This window comes from Otolemur garnettii, unplaced genomic scaffold, assembly GCF_000181295.1.
Source record: "Otolemur garnettii isolate 467f Iridium unplaced genomic scaffold, OtoGar3 scaffold00003, whole genome shotgun sequence".
Taxonomy (NCBI): Eukaryota; Metazoa; Chordata; class Mammalia; order Primates; family Galagidae; genus Otolemur; species Otolemur garnettii.
In genome coordinates, this window is record NW_003852398.1 from 942,465 (window position 1) to 955,493 (window position 13,029).

General features: G+C 45.0%; 1 protein-coding gene and 1 non-coding gene across 2 annotated transcripts in view; both read left to right on the forward strand.

The window, feature by feature from the left end:
* Window positions 1-2,020, forward strand: part of NOP16 (NOP16 nucleolar protein) — a 6,217-nt gene extending 4,197 nt beyond the window's left edge. The window contains exons 4-5 of the mRNA XM_003781915.2: window positions 375-481; window positions 1,603-2,020. Coding sequence (XP_003781963.1) covers window positions 375-481; window positions 1,603-1,746 — 251 coding nt within the window. The 3' untranslated portion in view covers window positions 1,747-2,020. The remainder of the gene's footprint in view (window positions 1-374; window positions 482-1,602) is intronic.
* A 7,583-nt stretch (window positions 2,021-9,603) lies between these two features.
* LOC111727319 lies at window positions 9,604-9,709 on the forward strand. The gene has a single exon (XR_002774889.1). It is a non-coding gene; the product is annotated as a U6 spliceosomal RNA (small nuclear RNA).
* Window positions 9,710-13,029: the final 3,320 nt, after the last annotated feature.

A 13,029-nucleotide genomic window follows, 5' to 3' on the forward strand; every position in this document is an offset into this window, starting at 1 on the left:
GCCTGAGCAAGAGTGAGACTCCATGTCTCCAAAAAATAGAAAAATTAGCCAGGCATTATGGTGGGCACCGAGGTCCCAGCTACTTGGGAGGTTGAGGCAAGTTGGGATCACTTAAACCTTAGAGCAGCAGGTTTAGAACTGCCACCCACAGGTACTGTATTAAAAGGTTGCGGCATTAGAAACATTGAGAACTAGTGCCCTTGAGTTTGAGGTTGCTGTGAACTAGACGCATGCCGTGGCACTCTAGGGTGGGCAGCCAAGTGGAGATTTTGTTTCAAAACTTTTTTTTTTTATATATATAAGCAATATTACCTAACCTCTGGATAAAATCTGACTACTTCTATTTCCCTGTCTTCTGGCTTTTTTCACCCCAGACCTGGAGGCAGAAGCCAGCCTTCCAGAAAAGAAAGGAAATACCCTGTCTCGAGATCTCATTGACTATGTGCGCTACATGGTGGAGAACCATGGAGAGGACTATAAGGTGAGTGGCTCAGGCCTGGCAGGAAGAACCACTTGGGCTGGTTGGGAAGGCACCCTGGACCATTCATGGTCTGATCTGTTTGCCTAGCACCTGCTTCCTGAAACTGGAAAGAAAGGGAAGAAAAAGACTCTAGGATCTCGTCAACAGAGATCTAAAGTGAACAGAATGCTTGTAGCAGGGTAGACTGGTCTGTGGTTCCTGTCTCTCACAGATATGTTGTTTTGCTCACGTGGTATTTTTTCAAGAACCTGGACTAGTTGGCATTTTAATTATGGGAAGGTTCAAATAAAAGTCTATAATTTTGGCTGCTTTTAAAAATTGAAAGATCTGGCCACTCTGCTCAGGTGAAATTAGTTGTCTGTGGATGAAGGCATGGGCTCCTCAGCTGGTCCCAGCTCCTGCTTGGCCCCTTAGACCAGGGGTCCTCAAACTTTTTAAACAGGGGGCCAGTTCACTGTCCCTCAGACTGTTGGAGGGCCGGACTGCTAAGCAGGACAGGCAGCAGCGGCAAAAACACCCAGCAGGCCAGATAAATGTCCTAAGCGGGTTGCATGTGGCCTGTGGGCCGTAGTTTGAGGATGCCTGCGCTTAGACCAGTGGTTCTCAACCTTCCTAATGCCTCAACCTTTTAATACAGTTCCTGTGGGGGGTGACCCAGAGGTTGAGAACTGCTATCTTAGACTCTCAGACCTGCTGGTCCCTAAGTGCTGAAGGGCTCCACTTACATTGTGGTTTTTAAAAAAAAATTTTTTTGAGACAGTCTCACTATGTTGCCCTCCGTAGAGTACTGTGGTGTCACAACTCACAGCAAACTCAAACTCTTGGATTTAAGCAATTCCCTTGCCTCAGCCTCCCAGGTAGCTGGGACTATAGGTGCCTGCCACAACGCCCAGCTATTTTTTTGTTGCAGTTGTCATTGTTGTTTAGCTGGCCCAGGCTGGTTCAAACTTGCTAGCCTCAGTGTATGTGGCTGGCACTATAACCACTGTGCTACAGGTGCCGGGCCATACAATGCGGCTTTTGATCTTAGGGATAAGAGGTGGCTTGTCCAATTCAGCCAGAGCTAGGATTTGAACCTTTGCTTGTCTAGCCCTTCTCAAGTAGCCTTTCTTCCTTTGTAGGCCATGGCCCGAGATGAGAAGAATTACTATCAAGATACCCCAAAACAGATTCGGAATAAGATCAACGTCTATAAACGTTTTTATCCTACGGAGTGGCAAGCCTTCATTGATTCTTTGCAGAAGGATAAGATGGAGGTTGAGTGACTGGCTTATATTACACCTGCCCCATGCAGAGCCTTCTGGACCAGTGAAGCTGGAGCCAGGGTTTAAAGCAGGGAGGGGTGTGTACCTTCAGAAGAGTTGGCCAGATCCCATGGAATCAGGTCACACACACACACTCCCCCGCTCTGTCGAAGGAACTCTCACAGGTTCCAATTTATGTTCTGGGGTCTCATGGAAAAGCCAAAAACCTGTGTTCAGAGTGGGTAGTTTGTCTGAATATAGTCTGTACATAATAAATCAAAGATATTTTACTACTTTGATGATTTTGTATTTTCCCCTTCCAACCAAAACCACCTCTGCCAAGGCTTGAAGCCAACCAGCCCAAGAGCATGTTCCACATTCACATGGCTTTTAGGCTCAGCCTTTCTCTTCTCAAGTGCTTTGTGCCTTTGTTTCCTATGATAGCCTTATTATCATTATTATTATTATTTTTGAGACAGAGTTTTACTCTGTCACCCCATGGTAGAGTACCATGGCATCATAGCTCACAGCAACTTCAAACTCATAGGCTTAAATGATTCTTTTGCCTCAGACTCCCAAGTAGCTGAGACTATAGGTGCCCACAATGCCCGACTATTTTTTTTTGTTGTAGCAGGCCCAGGCTGGGCTCAAACCCGCCAGCCTTGGTGTATGTGGCTAGCGCCCTTACCCACTAAGCTGTGGGTGCTGCCACCTACGACAGTTTTAACCCTTCTATAGAAGCTTCCTGGGAACCCAGGGCTGCTTGGAAGGAGCTTTCCTTGCCTGTGCTAAGTCTCTTGGGCTGAAGGGTGGTGGTGAAGCCTGCGGCCAGCTATGGCTCGACTGACAGGGTAACGAGCTGCCCTCCACATGGCCTGCCCTCTACTTTTCTTTGAATTGTTTGTGGCTTGGTGCCTGTGGCCCAAGTGGCTAAGGCGCCAGCCACGTACACCCAAGGTGGCAGGTTTAAATCCAGCCCAGGCCCACCAAACAACAATGACAGCTGCAACCAAAAAATAGCCAGGTGTTGTGGCGGGCGCCTGTGGTCCCAGCTACTTGGGAGGCTGAGGCAGGAGACTCGCTTGAGCCCAGGAGTTGGAGGTTGCTGTGAGCTGTGATGCCATGGCACTCTACCCAGGGAGACAGCTTGAGGCTCTGTCTCAAAAAAAAAAAAAATTAGAATTGTTTGTGTTGGCTGTGGCCCAAAGTGAATCTGAGGCTCCCAAACCTGGCTTTGAGGCCTGTGGTGGACTGCTTTTTAACACTTTTGTGTGCTAGTACTAGCTAACATGGCCATCCTCTGGGACCAGGCCCGCTTGATTTGGTGGCATGTGAGGTGATGATACCTGTGACTTTAACAGTATCACAGGATGTGGAGTGGGCACTGGGTATTTTCTTAAGTCCTGATAACTTTATCCCCAACTACAGTAAAATAAAAATGCTCTCATTTCCAAGGTTTCTCCTAGAAGTACCTATAATCTTTTTTCCTCACTGCCCTTTTTTTTTTTCCCCTAAGCAATAGGATCTTGCTTTGTACCCTACATGATCCTCCCACCTCATCCTTCTGAGTAGCTAGGACTATAGGTATGTGCCACCATGCCCAGCTCATGTAAAACAATTTTTTGTGTGTGGACATGGGGTCTCAGGATGTTACTCAGGCTGGTCTCCAACTCCTGGCCTTAAGCAACTGCCTCAGCCTCCCAAAGTGCTGGGATTATAGGCATGAGCCACTGCACCCAGTCCTCAATGTTCTTGAAAACAGGTAAGGTGCGTGGTTTTATCCTCATCTTAACAGGTAAGGAAATAAACAGGAGTGGTGTCACAGTAGAGTTCTAAGTCAGGTCCAACAACTAAGCCTAGGCTTTCTGCTTGCTGTCTTCTCTTTTGATCTCCTATTAGGGCAGACTAGAAGGGTCCCAGAAACCTGCCTTCCCCAAACATCTTATTAGACCCAGTTTTATTTATTTATTTATTTTTATTTTTATTTTTTTTGAGACAGAGCCTCAAGCTGTCCCCCTGGGTAGAGTGCTGTGGCATCACAGCTCACAGTAACCTCTAAGAACTGGGCTAAAGTGATTCGTGCCTCTACCTCCCAAGTAGCTGAGACTACAGGTGCCCGCCACAACACCCCGCTATTTTTTGGGTTGCAGCTGTCATTATTTGGCAGGCCTGGGCTGGATTCAAACCCACCAGCTCAGGTGTATGTGGCTGGCGCCTTAGCTGCTTAAGCCACAGGCTCTGAGCCTAGACCCAGTTTTAGACTGCAACAGTGAGTTGCCATTGTGAGCACTGAGAGCCGAGTTGTTTTTTTTTTTTCCTTTTGACAGAGTCAGCAACCTCAAAACTCCTGGGTTCACGTGATCCTCCTGCCTTAGTCTCCCAAGTAGATGGGACTACAGGCAACTGCCACAATGCCTTTCTAATTTTTCTATTTTTAGTAGAGATAGGATCTCACTCTTGCTCAGGCTGGTCTTGGACTCCTGAGCTCACGGGATCCTCCTGCCTCACCTTCCCAGAGTGCTAGAATTTACAGGTGTGAGCCCAGGACTGGCCTGAGGGCATAGTCTTTAGGATCTGTAGCAGAGCTCCCAAAGGTCTATTCCAAATTTAGGCCTTTGTTTAGGGAGAAGCCTTCCCTATCACAATCCCTTGCTCCTAGGCTGTGTAGGCGCCCTATAGTCCCTAGTCCCTGGAGTTCCGTGCAGCAGTACCTATCACTGCCATATCTACCTTTTATTCACTTGACACCCCCTTCTAGACTGGGCTGAATGCAGGAACCTTGCCTGGGATTACAGAGTCTGGCCTGAAGTAGGTGCTGAAGGGATGCTTGTGGCATGGCTGACTGCTGGCTCTGTGGTCTTTCTGACTTGGTGTAGAGGCAGTCGGTAGGCTTCCTTACTCCCATATCCACCCCTAGCTCTGGCTCCCTGTCAGAAATAACAACTCCTTCCAAGGAGTGTGGGAGGAGGGTTAGGATATCCCTCCAAAAGGAACTGAGTTAGGCCAAAGCTGATGTTCCTGCCCACCCCACTTCCTACTCACATGGGCTGAAGGGCTATAGGACTGGGACTTGCTGATTGACAAGTTACTGTGTCACTAGCAAAGTATGGGACCACCTTCTATAGCTGCCCTTCCCTGGGACTGTAAGCACTCAGTACATACCCCTAAATTGAAATAAAACCACACCAGAGTTTTGGCATTTATTGGGTACCTCAAACAGCCACTGACACTCCATTTTATACAGTTTGTCCTTGTCTTGTAGGTGGGGGCTCACTTGGTGGCATGGGCTGAGATAGTAAGGCCCCTTACTTCCAGACCTTTGATTGGAATCCTCCCTGTTCCTTAATGACCTCATCTTCCAGAGGCAGCAGACAGGGAAATTTGAAAGTACCTCTTCTCATAGCTATTAGAAAGGACTTTGTGTTCAAAACCACCAGGCTTGAGGATGTGTGAGCAGACAGCAAATGTGAGGGAGAGTCTGCTTGGATTACTGCAGTGCAGGTCTGGGGTAGCTGCAGGGTGGTCCACTTCAGGTGAGTTTCAGAGCTCATTCTAAAGGGTGGCAATTCCTTCTAAATTAGTGTGACAAAATTTTTTTGAGAAACTGGTGTTTCGTTCAGGTGAATGGGCAAGTGTTGTCAGATCTTTTTTTTTTTTTTTTTTTGAGACAGAGCCTCAAGCTGTCCCCCTGGGTAGAGTGCCATGGCATCATGCTCACAGCAACCTCCAACTCCTGGGCTCAAGCAAGTCTCCTGCCTCAGCCTCCCAAGCAGCTGGGACTACAGGCGCCTGCCACAATGCCTGGCCATTTTTTGGTTGCAGCCATCCTTGTTGTTTGGCGGGCCCAGGCTGGGGATTCGAACCCACCACCTTAGGTGTATGTGGCTGGCGCCTTAGCCGCTTGAGCCACAGGCGCCGAGCCGTGTTGTCAGATCTTAACCTGCAAGTCTCCGTCAAAGACCGGAGGCTGAGGCAAGAGAATCACTAAGCCCAAAAGTGAGACTCTGTCTCTTAAAAAAAAAAAAAAAACGACTTAGAGACTATGAAGGACTGAATTCTGAATTCTCCAAATCTGTAGTTTGGGCACCAAGAGTAACCATTGGTGGCTTCTTGGGAGAGGCAGCCAGTCCAAGGTGGTGGTCTCAGCAGCCTCAAGAGCCCTCTTGCCTTGACAATCCAAATGTCCAAGATCTGGGACAGGGTGATCTCTTTAAAACGATGGCAATAGGTATGGGAAACTAGAAGTGAACGTTTCATTTAAGGCTTATACCTGAGTGCAGGTGATCTGGACTCCTGAATCCAAGTTATATTCAGGAGCAGATGGGTAGGAGCACCACAAAGCCAGGCAGTTAGGTGAGGTTGTTAAGGCCTATTTGCCCATTTTGCCCAGGGTAGTTCTGGAAGTTAGAGCAAATGGGCACCCCTTGGCACTTTGCCTGAAGGACAGGCTAGCAGTCACACCAGAGCACAGCTGTTTAGTACAACCCCCCCAGGCTGCTGGGATGCTTATATTTTGTACAAGGATCAGAGGACGGTGGCACTTGGTTGCCCTCAGGGTGCCACTGGGACCTGAGGTTCCAAGAGTGTTCTTGATGATAGTAGCTCAATTAGACACAGTGCAACTCTTATTCTTCAAGTTCACCCCTATGAGGGACTTTTAAGAATAGTACTACAAGCCGGCACTAGCACTAATCCTAGCACTCTGGAAGGCTGAGGCAGGTGGATAGCTTGAGCTCAGGGGTATAAGACCAGCTTGAGCAACAGCAAGACCCTGTCTTTAAAAAATAAATAAATAAATAATAGAAAAACTAGCTGTGCATTGTGGTAGGTACCTATAGTCCCACCTACTCAGGAGGCTGAGGTAAGAGGGTTGCCTGAGGTTGCTGTGAGCTATGATGTCATAGCACTCTAGAGTGACAAAATGAGACTGTCTCAAAAGAAAAAAAATTGTACTACATAATACTCATTAGAAAAAGATCTTAATTAGGAACACAAGTCTCTTTCAAAAATTAATGTTGGTTCCAAAGATAAGCTTTGTTAAACTGAATTAAGTTTGGCCTAAACCGCCTCTGTACATAGTGTGCTATAAGCTAACAACCTGCAACCTAACCTAACCTTAAGAGTATACGTTTTTTTAGAGACAGGTTGCAATCTGTTACCCAGGCTGGAGTGCAGTGGCACAGTCAGAGCTCACCGCAACCTCAAATGTCTGGGCTCAGGTGGTCTTCCCGCCTCATCCTCTTAGCTAAGTAGCTGAGACTACAGGCTCAACTACCACACCAGACTAATTTTTTAATTTTTTTGTAAAGACAGGGTCTCATTAGGTTGCCAGGGCAGTCCTCACACAGTCCTTCCACTTTGGCATCCCAAAGTGTTAGGATTATAGGCATGAGCCATGGTGCCCCTAATCTAAGAATACATTCCTGTAACAAGTGGCCTAGTCTCAGCCAATCACAGCAAACCTGCCAATCATAGACTAAAGGATGCCAAAACATGTTAAATAAGGAAAATGTCAGACTGCAGTCAAATAGGTTATCTCTGTATGTCATTTCCACTTCTCTAGCTATAAAGATAGGTTGCACATGTTGTGGGATGGAACATTTGAACTGCTTTTGTTCCTGAGTACTACCCAGTTAATGAATCTTTTCATAGTCAAACTATGCTAAAGTTAACTTGTTTAGGATTTTTCTTTTAAAAGATTGGTGTCAGGAGTGGGATGCAAAGTAGGACTTCCAGCAATGCCCAAGAGCATTGAATGACCAAGCAAAGATAACCTACCAGCACCCATAGATCCCTCATAGCACCTGGAGGCCATGGTGAGTTCTCTCTTAAATTTCAAGCATCATGAACTTACATTTTGAGCTGAGTTTATTTGAGCAATATTTACTGTATTGGGTCCAGGATTGGACTGGAGATCAGTTAAGAGACATTGGGTAGGTAACTTTTTGATAATGGATTTGTCTCAATCCAAGAAGTCTTTGAGACTCCATCTTTTGAAACTCCAGTTAATTTTATGTGTAAGAATATGGGTCCCAGAACTTGTGTATTTTTAGAAAGATGGGTTAATCTTACTAGAAAGAGCATAAAATTAAGATGGCCACAGTGTGGGAGTTTTAGTTGAGGCAGAACTGTTTATTTGTGGGGCAGAGGAAAAGTATTAAAACCACAAGAACAATGTGATGCACTGTAGAGGCACTGAAGATTTTTTACAAAAGCAAATGAATGACGTAAGCAGCTAGACACGAGGAAAGAGGTCTGCCTTGACTGAATTAACCCCAACTGCTGCTTCTACCTGTCTTTACCTCAACACTCTGGGTCCACTAACTGTTTTGCACAATTTGAGGATAATGGAAAAAGGGGAAGCTGGATAAATGCCTTACAAAGTGAGACCCTCTGATCAGGAAGACTGCTGGCCTAACCACTTTTATTCCACAGTCTAAAGCTGAGCCTAAAGTCATCATAAGGGACTTAGCTAATCCAAGAGAGTATCAAGAACTTACTGAGATGGCTTGGTGCCCATACCTCAGTGGTTCAGGCACTGGCCACATGTACCAAGGCTAGTAGGTTCAAACCCAGCCCTGGCCTGCTAAAGAACGAAAAAAAAAAAAAATCTGGGCTTGTGGTAGGCACCTGTCATCCCAGCTACTTAGGAGGCTGAGGCAAGAGAATCACATAAGCCCAAGAGATTGAGGGTTGCTGTGAGCTGTAATGTCACAGCACTCTGCTGAGGGTGACATAGTAAGACTGTCTCAAAAAAAAAAAATTACTAAGAAATTTAGAATCCTCACAGGAGCTTATGATGCAGCACTCTCTAATCTTAACCAGTTTACTCATGTGATACTGGGCCCAGGAGAAACTTGAAAATGGATGGCCATAGCATAACCTGAGTAGAGGGGGCCAGGCACGGTGGCTCACGCCTATAATCCTAGCACTCTGGGGGTCTGAGCTGGGTGGACTGCCTGAGTTCACAGGTTTGAGACCAGCCTGAGTCAGAGTGAGACCTTGTCTAAAAATAGCCAGGCATTGTGGCAGGCACCTGTAGCTACTTGGGAGGCTAAGGCAAGAGAATTGTTTGAGCCCAAGAGTCTGAGGTTGCTGTGAGCTGTGATGCCACTGAGTGCTACCAAGGGCAACAAAGTGAGACGCTGTCTCAAAAAACAAAAGCAAAAACAAAAAAAACCTGAGGAGGATATTAAAGACCCTTCTAAAACTTCCTCAAGAGAAGGGTCAAAAAGAGCTAGAAAAATTGCTGGTCTTTTACATTCAATCCCTAAGGTTTTTCTACAAAAATTTGGTCCAGAAAATCTTTTTTTTTTTTTTTTTTTGAGATAGTCTCACAATGTCGCCCTCAGTAGAGTGCCATGGCATCACAGCTTACAACCACTTCAAACTCTTGGGCTTAAGCGATTCTCTTGCCTCAGCCTCCCAAGTAGCTGGGACTACAGGTGCCCAACACAATGCCCAGATATTTTTTGGTTGTAGTTTTCATTGTTGTTTGGCAGGTCCAGGCCGGGTTCAAACCTGCCAGCTCTGATGTATGTGGCTGGTGCTCTACCTACTGAGCTACAGGCGCCAAGCCTAGAGGAATTCTTTTTATTTCCCACAAACACCTACTGAGATTCCCACTCTAGTAGTGCCCACATACTGGTTTCTAAAGATCATTTCTCACTAAAAGGTTTCAGAAGTCTTTGAAGAAATCACTGATTCCAGTCGGAAGCGGAAATCATACCATAAGAGCCAAGAACATCTTGCTGTATCAGAAAGCAATCAAATTGTTATATCAGACGATAAAACAAAATGTTAATGACTTGGGAACAAATTTGAAGAGGCTCCCACTAGCCAAAGATGGGAAAATTAAGCATCAAAAAATATAATGGGGTGCTTGCTTTGGTAGCACATATACTAAAATTGGAACGATACAGAGAAGATTAGCACGGCAGTGCTCAAGGATGACACACAAATTTGTGAAGTGTTCCATATCTTTTTAATATGTTGTAGTAGCAGTGCAGTGTGTATGTGGCTGGTGCTGTGACCACTGTGCTACAGACGTCGAGCCTGGTCCACAAAATCTTGTAGGCAAAAGGATGAAAAAGTTTTAGATCATAAGGTTCACCACTTATGAAAGCTGCAGTGACTAAGATGGCATTAACTGCTCTTATAAATGGACTTTGTTTCCAACATAGCAGTCTAATTAAGAAACATAAACCAGGATTGAAAATTATAAATATGGTTGCTCTAGGACGGCAGTTCTCAACCTGTGGGTCATGACCCACAGGAATTGTATTAAAGGGCTGAGGCATTAGGAAGGTTGAGAACCACTGCTCTAAAACTTCCAAGTTGTACTGAACCTTTCCACCTTGTTTGTTCATAAACATAACAATCAGGCATTATGGGCTCTTACCCAAGAACATGGGAGAAAATATGCCTGCAATTAAGGCCTAGTAGGTAAGACATATTGTAATTGTTTAAAGGCAGTGGCAACAGCCAGATTGGTAGAGGGTTCAGCTGAGCTGGTTTTAGGGAGGGAACTTTTTTTTTTTGTGGAAATTCTATATGCTATGGAAAATTTTTTATTTTTTATTTATTTTGTATTTTTTTTAGAGACAGAGTCTCACTTTATTGCCCTCGGTAGAGTGCCCTGGCGTCACAGCTCACAGTAACCTCCAACTCCTGGGTTTAGGTGATTCTCTTGTCTCAGCCTGCCGAGTAGCTGGGATTACAGGTGCCTGCCACTATGCCTAGCTTTTTTTTTTTTTTGGTTGCAGTTTGGCTGGGGCCAGGGTTCATACCTGCCCTACCCACTGAGCCACAGGAATTTTAAATTCCATCCAACCCCAGCATTTTTCAGAAAGTAGACTAACATCCTTTGAGATTATTCTTTGGCAGGGTATGACAACTCATAATGAATTAATAGAAAGGGGGACTCCTCCAATTTAAGTCAACTCAAACTGAAGAGCTTTTGTGCTCACCTAAGCTTACCAATATAGCTAAAGACAGATAAATCAGTAGATATTTATGTACACAGCTGATAGTTTTGGAGTAGTCCCCAATTTTGGCATGCTATGGAAACTTTTTTTCACCTTTTTACCTGGATTCACATGATAGTGATGGGTGGCGCCCATAGCTCAGTGGGTAGGGCACTGGCCACAAACACCAAGGCTGGTGGGTTTGAACCCGGCCTGGGCCAGCTAAAACAATGACAACTGCAACAACAACAACAAAAATAGCTGGGCATCGTGGCAAGCGCCTATAATCCCAGCTACTGGGGAGGCTAAAACAAGAGAATCACTTAAGTCCAAGAATTTGAGGTTGCTATAAAGTTGTGACACCATGGCATTCTACCCAGAGCAACAGCTTGAGACTGTCTCAAAAAAACCAAAACAGACTCTATGATCTCATTTGCTCTCACAAGCTTAAGCAAGGGCAAAGTTTGGCCTGCTTAATACTTGGAAGAGAGACACCTGGGAATACAGGGTGCTGTAGGCTAAAAGGAAACCCAAACCAAACCGAAACAAAACAAAAAAACTGACAACCAGACTCCAAGTGGTTGACCTCCTTTCTGTTATCCTGTTGCCATCCCAAACTATTATTAAAACTGAAGCCCACACCTGTAAAACTGAACCTGAGTATCAAGGGAATGCCCTGGCAGATTTTCAAGCTAACTCAGTAAAGAAATAGTTAGGATGTGCAATTTCTTTTTTTTTTTTTTGAGACAGAGCCTCAAGCTGTCCCCCTGGGTAGAGTGCCGTGGCATTACAGCTCACAGCAACCTCCAACTCCTGGGCTCAAGCGAGTCTCCTGCCTCAGCCTCCCAAGTAGCTGGGACCACAGGCGCCTGCCACAACGCCCGGCTATTTTTTGGTTGCAGCCGTCATTGTTGTTTGGCGGGTCCGGGCTGGGGATTCGAACCCGCCACCTTAGGTGTACGTGGCTGGCGCCTTAGCCAGTTGAGCTATAGGTGCCGAGCCAGGATGTGCAATTTCAATGAACTCCATAAGATTGATCCAGATCAACTTTCTTATAGTCATTTTAACAAACAGTGCAGTGCACCTGATCTGGAAAAAAAAAATTGGTATTGAGGAGGATTTAAATTAATGTTAAGTGTGCACTCATGGAGGGCACAAAGTGGCCGGCCACCTGGTACTTCCTAAGTCCTTGAAGCTTCCATTGTTAACAGCTATGCACTCTACAATTCATCACAGAACAAAATGATCCAAATTATAAAAAATATTGGTGGAGTAACTGTTCTAAAATTGCTGAAATGGGGACAGTAGAAGAAGTCAAAGGTATTCAAAGTGTGAAAGAGATTCCACAGGAGGAACGTTCTCCATTGAATTAGGGACCGTTTCTGCAAACAGCTTGATTGAGCTTAGAAGCAAATTCTTCCTCAGAACCTCAGATAAGACCCCATCCTGTGACTGACATCTTGATTTCTGCCTGCTGGGACCCTAAACAGAGGAAGCAGTTCAGCTCACCTGGACTTCTGATCTACATAACTGGGTATAATAAATGGGTATTGTTTTAAATCAAAGGAAATAAAAAATAAAGTATCTGAAATGGGTTATAACCAATACTTGCTTTGTCAAACCCTTAATCATGGGAAGGTGATAAGAACTCCAGGTGGTATATTTGCACCTGATAGACTGAGCATTTGAACATTTATGGATGGAGTCATTCAAGTGCCCACCTCAATGTGGTGTCAGTATGTTCTTGTAATATACTGTTTTCTGGTTGTATAGCAGCTTTCCCATGTAGGAAAGCTGACACTGACAGTTCAGAAGTCATGAGAAAATGTGTTTCCTTTATGGGGCATCTCTAGACAAATCTCTAGTCACAGAGAAACCTATGTTACTGGACAAATTATAAAGCAGCTAAATAAGGTATTATTAACACACATTATCATCGTCCCTATACTGAAAAGGTCTAAATGACAAACGGACATTTTAAAACTGAAATTGTCAAAATTAACTGAATTGACTGGATTGCCTTGGCTTTGATGGCAATCAGACCCACTCCCACTGGGAAACATATGGACCTTTTTTGAAATAGTTATTGGAAGGCTTTTGCTCCACATAAACAGAAGTCCATTTAACTCCCACTCTCCTAAACTCTTTTTTTTTCTGAAATAGAGTTTTACTCTATTGCTCGGGCTAGAGTGCTATGGTGTCAGCCTAGCTCAGAGCAACCTCAAACTGCTGGATTCAAGCAAGCCTCCTGAATGTTTGGGACTACAAGCATCTGCCAGCATGCCCAACTAGTTTTTCTACTTTTAGTAGGGACAGGTCTCTACTAAAAATATAGAGT